This window comes from Aricia agestis, chromosome 8 (genome assembly GCF_905147365.1).
Source record: "Aricia agestis chromosome 8, ilAriAges1.1, whole genome shotgun sequence".
Taxonomy (NCBI): Eukaryota; Metazoa; Arthropoda; class Insecta; order Lepidoptera; family Lycaenidae; genus Aricia; species Aricia agestis.
The window spans coordinates 18577239-18590513 of NC_056413.1; the positions used below are offsets into that span (position 1 = coordinate 18577239).

At 39.5% G+C, this 13275-nt stretch overlaps 2 protein-coding genes across 7 annotated transcripts in view; one reads left to right on the forward strand and one right to left on the reverse strand.

The window, feature by feature from the left end:
- The window catches only part of LOC121729725 (protein transport protein Sec16A), a 27245-nt gene extending 21261 nt beyond the window's left edge, over nucleotides 1–5984 (reverse strand). For 4 of the 6 annotated variants that reach the window (XM_042118330.1, XM_042118333.1, XM_042118329.1 and 1 more), the window contains exons 1-4: nucleotides 5614–5984; nucleotides 2642–5316; nucleotides 2278–2507; nucleotides 1951–1995 (exon numbers count right to left, since the gene is read on the reverse strand). In XM_042118330.1, coding sequence (XP_041974264.1) covers nucleotides 1951–1995; nucleotides 2278–2507; nucleotides 2642–5316; nucleotides 5614–5685 — 3022 coding nt within the window. In that variant the 5' untranslated portion in view covers nucleotides 5686–5984. The remainder of the gene's footprint in view (nucleotides 1–1950; nucleotides 1996–2277; nucleotides 2508–2641; nucleotides 5317–5613) is intronic. The other 2 variants (XM_042118334.1, XM_042118332.1) reach the window with 1 other exon arrangement.
- Nucleotides 5985–9377: 3393 nt separating this feature from the next.
- Nucleotides 9378–10971, forward strand: LOC121729730 (apoptosis regulatory protein Siva-like). The gene is made up of 4 exons (XM_042118339.1): nucleotides 9378–9571; nucleotides 9658–9806; nucleotides 10161–10309; nucleotides 10724–10971. The coding sequence occupies exons 1-4, from the start codon at nucleotides 9463–9465 to the stop codon at nucleotides 10761–10763; spliced, it is 447 nt and encodes a 148-aa protein (XP_041974273.1). The 5' UTR covers nucleotides 9378–9462; the 3' UTR covers nucleotides 10764–10971.
- The last annotated feature ends 2304 nt before the right edge of the window (nucleotides 10972–13275 follow it).

The window sequence follows — 13275 nt, forward strand, 5'->3', positions numbered from 1 at the left end:
ATACTTATTTATATACCTATATAATTGACGCAAAGCAAGATAGTTTATATCAAATGATGATGTCTCAATCTTCCAATTTCAATCTTGAATTGGTTGTTGTTTGCCAGGATCGCATTAGTCCAAACATCTTTATGATAAATAAACCACGAAAGTAATGTATTTAACATTACTTTCGTTGTTTATCTCATAATGTTAAAATCTACAAGTAAAATATACAATAAAATTGTTTATTTTTTAAAGAAAACCGCTCCGAAAGTACTGAACTGGTTTTAAATTACTTAAAGTTAAAATATAGAGTGGACCCAATAAAACGATTAAGGCTATTAGTCGTTTTATTACGGTTCTTGTAAGATTGTATTGCTTGCCAGAAGTCGCAAGTAATATACTTCAGTTCGTCGATTTAATATAATATAATACTTCAAATAACTTTTATCTTTATCAGTGGATGTTTAAGATAGATGATGTCGAAACAACTGGCAGAGACTAGAGAGATAAGGCACAACTATAACTGAAAATAACAAATATTTTTAAATGTATTATGAAGACATCCACATTTCATACTTATTGTTGACGAATTATCTGTAAGTATGTCAATTGTCTGTAACCTGTTCATGCAAAACCGATGAACCGATTTGGATGGAATTTGGTATCGAGATACTTTAAGTCCAATACGTCCCAGGACGGACGTAATAATATTATATGAAGAAGTTTTCATCCCGGTAAATTTTCTTGCTAAATGTATAATGTGCCACAAAATACAAATTTTTAGATACGATGAACCTAACTGACTCATCAAAAGTTTTAGTCATTTACACGCTGAAGTTTTTGGATACGCTTGAAATGACGGAAATCGTGGACATGGGCATGAGATTAATTGAGCATAAATGTCGACATCAAAACCAAACACACATCATGCAATATTAACTTTGCTGACATTATCGATCGCGTAAAAACTCTCAGCCCTAAAGCTTTTTACATAACTGACAAATAAATCCTATACGGATTATAAAAAATCATACACAATTTAACACAATACACATAACAAGAGAACCTTATGCAATGTCACCATCCCATCCCATGTAGATTTTGTGCTTTAAAAAAAAGATTAAAGAACAATATAATAGACAAAGGCTAGTACCTAAGGGCTAAGACCCTAAAATGAACATTTTGAAGTGTGTTATAAATCAGACATTCTGATTATCGACTAGCATACGCATTCAAACAGTTTACTTTTTACAAAACGTGATCGTTTCCCTGCCCATTTAAGTTTTGTGGAAAAGTAGATATTTTACGTTTTTTCGAGATTTCTGTCGACCGTGCGGGCCCTAAAAGCGAAGCCATTGCCTCATTGCGCTGCGATGCGTAGCAACGTTGGGATAGAATAACGTACTTTGTATCCTACATCTGCGTTGTGTTGAAGCCATAAAGTGAATATACCTAGCGGAATAGAATACCTAGCGGAGAGAGAATCTCGAGCTGTCAAACGAAACCGAAATTGGTTTCATCTGTGTGAAAAAATATGTATTAAATTGTCAACGTGCGGCACGTGCCGACTGGACGTCAGAAAAAGAGTGCTGCTGTCATGTATCACACGTCTCTTTTTACCACGCAGTGTTACCGATAGTGACGTCTCTCTTGCTCAGGCCTTTGTTTCTCTATTCCGCTAGGTATATTAGCTTTATGGTTGAAGCGCGAGAATACAAAACGGTGACAACGCAGAGCGCCATTTACCCATCCACTTTGTCTCATGTCCGTTGTTCTATCAAAACACCGCTTTCGACGACGACGCAACGTCACAAAATACGTATGTAAAAACGACGCAGCGTTGCCGGCAACAAGACGCACCGTAACGCAACGAACCATGTAGCTTTATAACGCGACGAACCGATATTATATCGTGATATAGTGCATGAGGAAAGCCCGAAGCGGCATGCGTCACAATCTGTATACCTTCGTCCTCGGTACTAGCACTTTTTGTGTCGCCACAGAACGTCACTGCAACACAAAATCGTGAACATCCATGTTTATGTGTAAAATAAAAAATACATAATAATTATATAATACATAACAGAAATATATAAATAAAAACAATAATATAAATACAATGTGAATGGAAATGATAGAATAAGGCAAAAGGTCGTTATTTTTTTTTTTTGAGACTGGTGTCTCAACTTTCACTGTAACTTTCTATTGCATTCTAATGCCTATTTTTCGTTCGGTATGCCTGTCAAGTCAGCTAATTCGAACTCACGGTTGTCTAAAGTTTGTCTTAATTACCTTTCTTCCTGTCGTCGTCTTCGCGGCGCACGTTGTATTTCCGCGGGTCGATGTCGCGGTAGCGGCGCTCGAAGCGGTCGCGCCGCTCGCCGCGCCGCCTGTCTCGCTCGTCATCGTATCGTCTGTCCCGCTCTATCGTGTTGTACCGCCGCCCGCGGTCATCGTATCTCCTCTCCTTGTCGTCCGGCCGCGGCGGCTTCGAAGAGGTGTACGAGCCCTCTCGGTACCGTCTGGAATTTATCACTTCGTATTAAATAGCTGACCCGGCAAAAGTTTTCTGCCTTGATTTTGGTCATAAGCTAAAGCAGAAAAATGTATAATTGAAAGATGTTAATACACATAAAAAAATATAATATAGTCGTACCTTCGCTCCCTCTCCCGATCGCTGTAGTAGTCTGTGTCCTCGGTCTCGTAGCGGTGGCTGCGCGAGCTGCGCTTGTGGCGGCGGCCGTCGGGGCTGTCGTCGCGGCGGTCGCGGTCGCGGCGCTCCTTGTCCGGGCGCCGGTCGTCGCGGCCCGACCGCCGCTCGCCGTCCCGCTCCTTCCTGTCCCCCCGCGAGTACCGCCCCTCCTTGTCCCGGTCGTGATCCCGCGCCTTGTGCTTGTCGCGGTCCTTCCTCGGCGAAGACTTGTACGTCCTGTCCCTCTCGGAGTCCTCCCCCGAGGTGACGCGGTTCAGGGAGTGCTTGCGGGAGTCGCTTCGGGGGAACTCGATAGACTCGGCGCGGTCGCTGTCCTTGTGCGAGTCTGCAGCCACGGCGGTGACCGACTCGCCGCCGGGCGCGACGTTCAGGTCCTGCAGGTTCTCCCCCTCCACGGTGACCTCCCTCTGCTGGTCTTCGAGGGCCGGGGTGAAGTCCGGCACGGGGGCGTCGCCTGCAGCCTCCCGCGCGCCGATCGCGCTCCGGCCGGCGCCGCGCCCGGCCTGCTCCGAGTAGTCGGACCCGTCGAGGTTCTGCTCCCGAATGTTGGGGGGCGCGTCGACGCCGCCGGGGAAGTCGCAGTCGACGCCCGGGACGACGCGCTGCTCGCTGGCGCCGTAGCTCGCGCTCTGGTACTGGTTGTACTCGTCGTTGCTGGGCTCGCCGGGCACCATACGGTCGAGGCCGATAGGCCGGCGGTCAGCGCCGCGCGTCGCCGCCAGGTTGTAGTCGTCCTGCGTCTGCTGGCCGTCGGCGCGCCGGTCCGGCCGCCCAGCAGCGTCGGTGGGCCGGCCGTCGATCTGCCGGTCCATGAAGTCGGCCGGCCGGTACGGATCGTCGACCTCGGTCTGCTGGCCCGGCACCATGCGCGCGAGGCCGGGCGGGGGCTCGTCACCCGACACGTTTAGGCTCTGGGGGTACTCGACGTCCTGCTGGCCGACGCCCATCCGCCGGATGCCGGCGGGCGGCGGCATGGCGCGGCTGAAGTCCGTGTTCTCCCCGTAGTCGCCGCCGGACAGGTGCGCGGTTTGCAGGTACTCGTTCCTATCGTTTTGTGGCGCGATCTCCATGTTATCGGGTAGCTGTGGGGCGCCGCCGACGCTCCTGTACCCGGGAATCGGGGGCTGATCGGGTCTCTCAGAGTTGTCGGGCGTGGTCTCCAGGTTCGCCCCAAAGCCCCCCGGATGGTTGTCCTGCTGCACGAATTGGTTGACGACGCTCGGGGAGGATAGGGGGACGCCTTGAATGGGGAAGGGGAGTCCCGTGGAGCTCGAGAGAGGAGCTTTAGCGGCGGTCTTGTGGGAGAACGCCCCGGCGTGTTTGAACGGATTTTGCGACCCACTGGGCGGAAATCCGACGGGCGGCGGGAGGGGTGCGCTGGACACGGGTTGTTGCGCGACAGGAGGGGGCGCGGGGGAAGCCGATGGAGGTAAGTTCGAAGTTGGGGGCTGGACAGGTTGGGAGACACTACTGGCTGGCGGTGGCGGGGGAAGCACGGCGGCCGCCGAACTAGCCACGACATTGTCGCTGTGGGATTGGGACTGCTCAGTCACAAGAGAGTTTGTGGATAGTGATGACATACTCGAGTAGGATCCTGATGGAACCTGACTGTTCTTGGGAGGCAGCTCGTGGTTGCCCAGGTTCATCTCTTGCATAGAATTTAAAAGTTCGTCGTGACTTTCTTTTCTTCTGTTGCTAGTTTTGTTAGCTCCTGATACTTCTTCATTGGAGTTATTGGACCATTCATTGTTGCTTAACTCTACTTCATTGTAACTGGCTTGTGAGTATTGAAAGTTTGAACTGTCAGTCGTCGGTCCTGGGCTATCCTTTGAAGAATTCCTCGATGGATTTTCACTTCTATACTTCCCATCTGATTGTGTGGGTCCATCGCTAGAGTCTTGCGACATCTGCGACTCTATAGACCATTGTGGTGTTAGATTTTCCAAATGGAAACGTTTTCCCGCTGCCAAATTTGGTAATTCTTTTACGGCATCTCTGTCACTTAAATTTCTAACATCTAGGTTTTCAGTATTACTAGTTGTAGAATTATTGGCTAGTTTTGTGTTTTGCACTGTTTGTTTATCAGGGATGTCTACTGGAGGAATTGCTCGGTTGTGATTTCCTCTATCTGAGGCCAGTTCCCTGCTCTCGGTCTTTTCTTCCATAGACCAATTCCAATTGTTGGATGGAGCAAAGCTCTCCTCTATGATGTTAGCGTTATCTACTGGCTGAGGTTGAGAGGGAACCTGGTTAAGTTTTAGATTTTGTTTGGATGATTCTTCCCAGCCCCAACCCCAGTTGTCTTCCCAGCCCTCCGTTCCCCCCTCGCTCTGACCTATATTCTGTTGCATTTGGGGTTGGTTATGGTAGTAGTTTTGCTGGTAGCCCTGCTGAGTATTCTCGTAATTCTGATTTGTGTAGTTTTGGTTAACAGGTGCAGCCCCTTGATAGAACTGATTGGTGCCATTGTTGTAGTTCTGCTGCTGATAGGTCTGACCGTACTGCTGTTGACCATACTGAGGCTGCTGCTGTTGTTGCGGCATCGGCCACATCTGCTGCTGCTGAACACCCGGCGCTCCATGATAGTTGGGATACATGTTAGGTTGATTTCCATATGCCTGAAAGAAAAGTTGAAATTCTCTGAATAAACTTAGATGTGTTATTATTTAAAAATCAATAGATTAAAAGCTTGGCCAACTAAAATATGCTCTTAAATATGCTACAATGTTACATACAGACCTTAGACAAATTACATCGAAACTTTGAATAACAATTTACGAAACTGTGCTGTGTGCTAGCTGCAACTACGTGTCTGCAGGTTCTTGAGACCCTGTTTCAGTGCAATATTGATAACAATCATATGACAACAACGGACCACGTCATTGTTTACGTCGAGGACATAACCTGCGACCTACCTGGGGAGCTGCGAACTGCTGGTCCGGCGCGGGCGGCGCCGCCCCGCCCGGGGGTCGCTTCATCCACGACATCGTCTCGCTACCACTTACGTAACATTCGCAATTTTACATCTAAACTAGAGCTACTATCACAAACGGCTTCGTCGCAATCACAATATGGAAAATAACTCAAAACACTTTCACTTTTGTATTACATTTGTTGATATACATTACTATGGAAGTTTACTATTTTTGTTTATGATAAACGATACGGGCATAAAACTATTGACGAAATTGCGTCCTTACAAGAATTTTTGTAAGTTTTCAGTAAAAAACTTTTGACAGCAAACCATCGATCGAAGGTGCCTTGTTGGCAGTGTCGCCATGATTATTTTGCATAATAAAATATTTTTGGTGCGGAATGCGGATACGTCATCACTGGTACGGAAGCAGTACAATGCTACAATCACATCATTAAATAAATTATATTTAAAGCTTTCTTAATTATTTTAAGTTTTACGTAAATTAAAAGATGAGGTTCCAACTTTCCAATAATGTAATTTACATAAGGTAAATGACAAGTGATTGGACAGTTCTCAGCACTAGTCATTGGACAGAGCACAAAAACACTATATTAAATATTTAGGTTGCTTTATAAAGACTACCTGTTATTCTTTAAAATCAGGCGTTCTTTTATTTTATTAATAGGCAGTTTTTAAAGCAACACTGTTAAATATTGTGTTTTTGTGCTTTGTCCAATGACTGGTACTGTCCATACAATAGTCATATTTTACCCTAGGTACAAGAAAAAAAAATCTGATGATTTTTTTAGAATTGCCATTGTAGTGGTTGGTGAAGTTTGTCTATGGACGAAGTGACATTGACAACTGACATCGACTTTGCCAGACTGTCACTGTGGAAATGCGTAGTTTCAAGTTTGTGCTGTCGAATTAAGAACACAGAGTACTTTATTATATACTGGAAAAGAGACCTCACTCTATTTTGTGGAAACCGCAATATAGCGCCATCTGTAACTTTACCACGATCTAGTACCGTCGTAAAGTTACAGATGGCGCTTTACCCCGGTACTATGGATTCTAGTATTACTATAGGTACCTAAATATTTATAGAATATTGTACGTACATTTAAAATCCATACTAATATTATAAACGCGAAAGTATTTCTGTCTGTCTGTCTCGCTTTCACGCCAAAACTACTGAACCGATTGCAATAAAATTTTGTACACAGTTATTCTAGAGTCTGAGAAAGGACATAGGCTACATTTTGATGTGGGAAAATATCTTATTTCCATGAAAATATCGATGAAAATGAATTCGCATTGCGCGTGGCCAGCGCTCATCCCGGGGGTCCTGGGTTCGAGTCCCGCAGGCGGAACAAAAAGTTTTCAATGTTCCTGGGTCTTGGATGTGTATTGAAATAAAATTTCAAAAATCTTACATATATTTTATGTATAATATTTTAAAAAATCCAGAAATATATCGATGCAATGAACATTTTAGTTCTAATACGATTCAACAGATGGCGTTTTATTTTTTACTTCATTGTAACATAGAACTAATCATACTTATTATTTACTAGCTGTTGCCCGCGACTTCGTCCGCGTGGACTTTAGCTTATAGCGCGCGGTGTCAACAAAATTTGTGTCAAATTTAAAAACTTTTTAAAACCCTGGTAAGTGGTACCCCTCTTAGGGCCGCGCTACACCGGAATGGCAGCGCTGAAAGTGCTCGCCTCGCCGCTGCCATTCCGGTGTAGCGCGGCCCTTAATTAAACAAAATACCCAAAAACAGCTGTGCAGTGTGCACATAATCTATACTAATATTATAAATGCGAAAGTATCTCTGTCTGTCTGTCTGTCTGTCAGTCTCGCTTTCACGCCAAACGCCAAAAGTATCTCTGTCTGTCTGTCTGTCTGTCAGTTTCGCTTTCACGCCAAACGCCAAAACTACCGAACCGATTGTAATGAAATTTTGTATACAGATAGTCTAAAGCCTGAGAAAGGACATAGGCTACTTTTTTACTGGAAAAAAGGGTTGTAAGGGGGTGAAAATGCGTAAATTTGTTCAAATTAAATTAGTTCCAACAATTCATAATAGATGGCGCCGTGCGTCTTCTACATCGCGCTGACGCTTGCTCAAAAGTCTTCCTATAAGACGTGGTACCTATCATCTTTCATTTAAGTTTCGATTTTTTTCGATTGTTATATCTATTGTACGGTATTAAATAACTCAGTACTTTATCTGTGCAGTGACGTAACCTTAAATCTATCAATGATAAATAGTTTATGGGTGAAGTTGTGTAATTGGAGGGCTAAATAAGCTTTAAAATTTGGCATAAAATATAAAGTTTAATATAAAAAAATGAAATACTTATTGTGTGCACACAGCACAGCTGTATTGATTTAAGGGGTACCAGGGTTTTTTTATAAAAGCTTTTGACACCAATTTTGTTGACATCGCCCGCTATAAACTGAAGTCCACGCGGACGAAGTCGCGGGCAACAGCTATAAATAATACTTGGGATGTGATCTACTATGCTAACGCGGACGAAGTCGCGGGCAACAGCTAGTTAAAATAAAACAACAGAATTTTATAAATTTTATTTATTCCAAGAACATTATTTTATTTCAAAGCATTTAAAGGAACACAACACTTCTACAAAGTACGGTACAAAGAGTCCTATCTCAGTTCTTGCACAGGAGCAATCTCACAGCACTTACAATTTACAAACACACAAACCAGAGGAATGGAGGCTCTACTCGACGGACATATGCACAGAAACAAACTTTCTCCGTAATTCGTAAGCCGCAAGAAAAAAGCGTAGACGCATATTTATGACAGACAGACAGCACCACACTCTTCTTCTTCTTCTTTTTAATAATGGCTCCTTGGTGAGTTGCCAATATCAGAGTGAGTGGCAAAGACTCTGTGTTGAAGAAGGTCTAATGCTTAAACAAGTGTACGGTGTTAGGTGTACTACTTTTATAAAATGAGTCTGTTGAGAGAACCTAAAACAACACAAACATTTAGGGTTAGTAACTATTAACTAATTACAATTTTATTTTATTAGTATCAATAAATCTACATAACACTTTAATAAATGACGTATTTACAAAACATAACACAGATTTAAAATTGATAGGACGGGTTGTGGGGAGAAGATCATATAGGGAACAATGGTTATTAGGACAAGAGAAAAATATATGATCCAAGGTACCTTCGTCTAGCCCACACTCCCTTACCCTAATTTTTACAAGAAAGACATGCGAGCAACAATGTCCGAGCCTAACTCGACAAATTGTAGAGTACATTGTTTTACATGCTTCTTTAGCACCACACTCGAAAGCAAAAAGTTTGATTGATTTTGACATCTTTGTTGGAATATTTTTTATCGATGTTACCAGAAGGAAAAATAATATTATAGCTGTTATGTTACAAAAATACAACACAGTACCTTTTATTCAAAATATTTTATTTTAAAATACTATTTTCATAAAAGATTCTCAAATGTTTTATATTTACATATGTATTTTAGTTACAAATAACTCAGTAGTGACATCTAGTACAATTTATGATAAAATCTGATGCGAAAGCTTTACAAGCGCCATCTCTTATTTTGCGACGGAGCTATTAACTATTATTATCGTACCAAATTAAAAAGTAAGTATTTCATACAATAATTGGGTACTTCGCTGGTCTTCTTTATTTTGGAGGTTTAAAATTCTTATGTTACCGTGTCAAACATTCTAAGATTGTACACACTGAATTAAGAAGAAGAAGGAGGTACGGGCGTCGGGCTATCTCACTTGGATTTATTTTTGTTTCTATTTTAGCAAAATTTTCCGTAATATGTCCAAAAGGTCAAATCCATATGCAGAAGACTATATCCCACAAAGTAAAACTTACGTGAGCTTAAAACAGTTTAACAACAATGAACACAGGTTGCAAAAAGTATATGGTGCGTACCAATCCCATGTTTTCAACATACCTTCAACAAAATTGAAGACGACACAATATAATATTGTACTGCTTTTACTATTTTAGAGAAAACCCTTGATATGCTATTTAAGGGTGCTAACAAACCAATAGAAGAAGAGAGCATAAAAACGAATGGTATTAAACAACAGAAGAAAGATGGAAAGAAACAACTGTTCATTGGTAGAGATGGTTCTCTTTTACATACAGGATTTCAGGTAGATATAAAATTACTTAGGTGTTGATAAGCTATCTACACACCAAAGCCGGCGGCAGGAACCCGGCGGCTTCTGAATGTTGCCATTTGGATAATTTGGCCGGCGGTAAGACAGTCGCCGTATTTTAAGTCCCGTAATTGTTTTCAACAACTGAATTCTAATTTAGTTTTCTCACTTTTTTGTCTTCCCATTTCATATTGTTTTTGTTAATAAATAACACAGTTACTCAGTCTCTCCCTGGCACAATCAACACTATAATATTACTGTCATATTTGTTTTAACCACTTTTTAAATCTTTCATTGTTGGAAAGGTGTTACTATAATCTATATTTGCACCGTACTTATACTTTCCAGGTATCAGAGAAGTCAGCAGTGGAAGAATGCGAGTGTGGCAATATAAAGGCAGAACATTGTGCATACTGTGAGTCCGTCCTGTGCACTTCCTGCCAGCATCACTGTCAGCGCTGCAGCCAGTACTACTGTTCCAGATGCTCTTTATCAGGGTAAGGGTAAAATAATCCTATAATTTTTTAATACATTAGAAACGTCGCAAAATAGAAAATAACATAGAAGTGATAGTTGGTGTAAAAAATTATAAGGAAAAATGATGTGGTTTCCATACTAATATTATAAATGCTAAAGTGTGTATGTCTGTTACCTCTACAGACTTAAACTACTGAGCCGATTTTGCTGAAATTCGGTATGGTATACTTTGAGTCCCAGGGAAGGATATAGGATACTTCATATCCCGAAAAATCGGTTCCCGCGATACATGAATTTTGGCGCAACCGAGTATCGGGGTTCATCTGGTACAAAATAATTATAGTAATTATTCATTTAAGTAATATGAACTGAAATTTTTAACACTAATTTATTTTAAATTCATAGGATGACAATTGACAATATTTTTGTTTCAGATTGGACAGTTCAGAGGTGTGTGTCTCATGCTATACTTGATTTTATATATACTTACTTAAATACTTAATCAAAACTACAATAATTGTCAGAAATATGAAGTTAAATAATTACTTATTTGAAGTTATAAGCTTATAACCATAAATTATGACAATTCTGAACAAAATTCAACGCTGGTAGTTAAAGGTTAACAATTTTTATTATTTATGAAGAAATTTGTTAGTTGAAGGAGTTAGTTAAAATATTAGTTGAAAGTATTATAAGTAATTTAGTTAAAGGTTAAGTTTATGTAATTTCATATTATTTTAATTAATTAAGCCTTGAAACTGCTAAGTACAATGTGATATGAAAATAATAATATAAGTGAGATAATATTGTTTTAATGTAATTAAAAAATTAATTTCCAGGAAGTATATTCTTTTATTTACATAATATCAATAGAATTTATGTATTAAATGTGTAAATTACATTAAATTACCTTTGAACATTTAGCATTAAAGTTATAATTCAATGCCCTCACCATACTTGTATTAAAATTTTTACCAATTTTTAATCATACTTCCCTGCATTCTGGTATCATAATCCATACCAAAACATTTATACGACTACTGTGTACTCTGTTGACTGTTTCTATTATTTATTTATCAATATAATGGACAGCACATATGAAATAAACCAAGAAAAATGTTGTGCAACAGAATATAATATAACATGTTTATATTGGCCTAACAAATCGTCACTTACGCCTACAGTTCAGCACCCAAATACCCTTACAACTTACAATTAGTGCACACAAAATGAGGCGCCATTGTTTGTGCCATTAGCCTGCCACTGCTACTGTTTACGATTATTTTACCTCTAACTAGACCTTTACGGTCATTAGTCATTACATTAAGATCACTTGAATCGATGATTTCTAAAACAACATAACTAACATTTTTGCCGAAATCGAGTTTATAGCGATTTTGGATTTAGTCTATGGCCATTAATAAATTGTGCATTTTCTATGTACAATTGCTTTGCGTTTTCTATGTAAATTGAACTACTGAAAATACCGCTTAGTGTTAGAACAACATAACTGACTGACATTTCTCTTCGGTGATTGTTAGAACAACACAAGTGCATACAATGGGGATTGTCCATTTTTTTTTAATTTTGCTCATTACAAAAACATTTCGAGGAATAAGGTCAGTGATCGTTTTTCTGTATTTAAACGAAAAAAATACCCATTAGTTACTTATATTTTTGAACAAATACGTTTAACCTTTGTTTGACCTTCAATGGCGTAAATTAGCAATAAATTCGACCAACATTACGTTTCGAACTTTTGATACTTACCGATAAATATAAAAAAAAATTAAGATATCAAAAAGTTAATTTCTTATGTCCTGATTGATACCTTTTTTATACCTGAAATTTTGTGTGGCCAACCACAACAGTAGAAACTGTAGATGAAGTGGGAGATGATGCATAACTATAAAATCATAAAATTATGTTATGATTTTAAGATTAATAAAGTTGAATAAATATGAGTATTTGAGTTATTATTTTATGTTACAGTAGTTTCTTGGGTATCAAAACAACACAAGTAACAGATTTAATGTCAAAAGCACATAAGTGAAAAACTTTATTATCCATTTATTTATACTAAAATAAAATAAAAAGACGTATAAAAAAACATTATTAGGAGCTATATATACAGAAATATAAAATATAATATACATAATTATATATTACTTGCATTATCAAAAATTATCCAGGTTTTTGTGTCTCCTGAAAATTTTACTTTTAGTTACTTATGTTGTTTTAGAAATCATTGATTCACTTTCTAATAAGACATAATAGAAAAAAAATTAATCTGATATCATCTTTCCTTTGTTGAGTTGTTTTGTGTTTGGGATTTTTTAATATTATCTTTACATCAAAAACCTCAAAACGCACTCGCTAAATAAAATATTATTATAATAAATGTTCTGTATGGCAACCCCAAATAAATAAACCTATCATACACCCAACACCTTACGCTCCGAGGCACATCCAACTTAATATTAATAACTCTGATCTACTCTGACTAAATCCAACTTAATATTAATAACAGTCACAAGTTGCTCTGTTTCAAAGAAACAATCTTGAAAGCCGTAAAAAACGTTAAAAAAATGTCATTTAATATAAAATATGTAAAAAAGTGCAATGCTTTTATTCTATTCCTGCTCTCCTCAATTCCATTGTTCTTTTGTTTTCTATCAGGCTCAGTTCACACCGAGACGCATGACGACGATCCTTGAACCTTAAAGAATGTTGTTTCGACTTTCGGTTAAAAGTTAATTGTTTCTCGGTATGTTTTTACAGCATACACTGTCGCGCCAAATTACGTCTCGGGATAAACTTACCCATATGAAGTATGTTCTTAATTTTACTGCAGCTTTTTTGTTCTGATTCAAAATGGCTATAAATTATTAAGGACAAGTTACCTAGATTCTGATTGTCACACTATATAACTTACTCTTATTTAAGTTATCCCAACTTCAAAGGTTTATCCTCGCTTAAAGCTTAT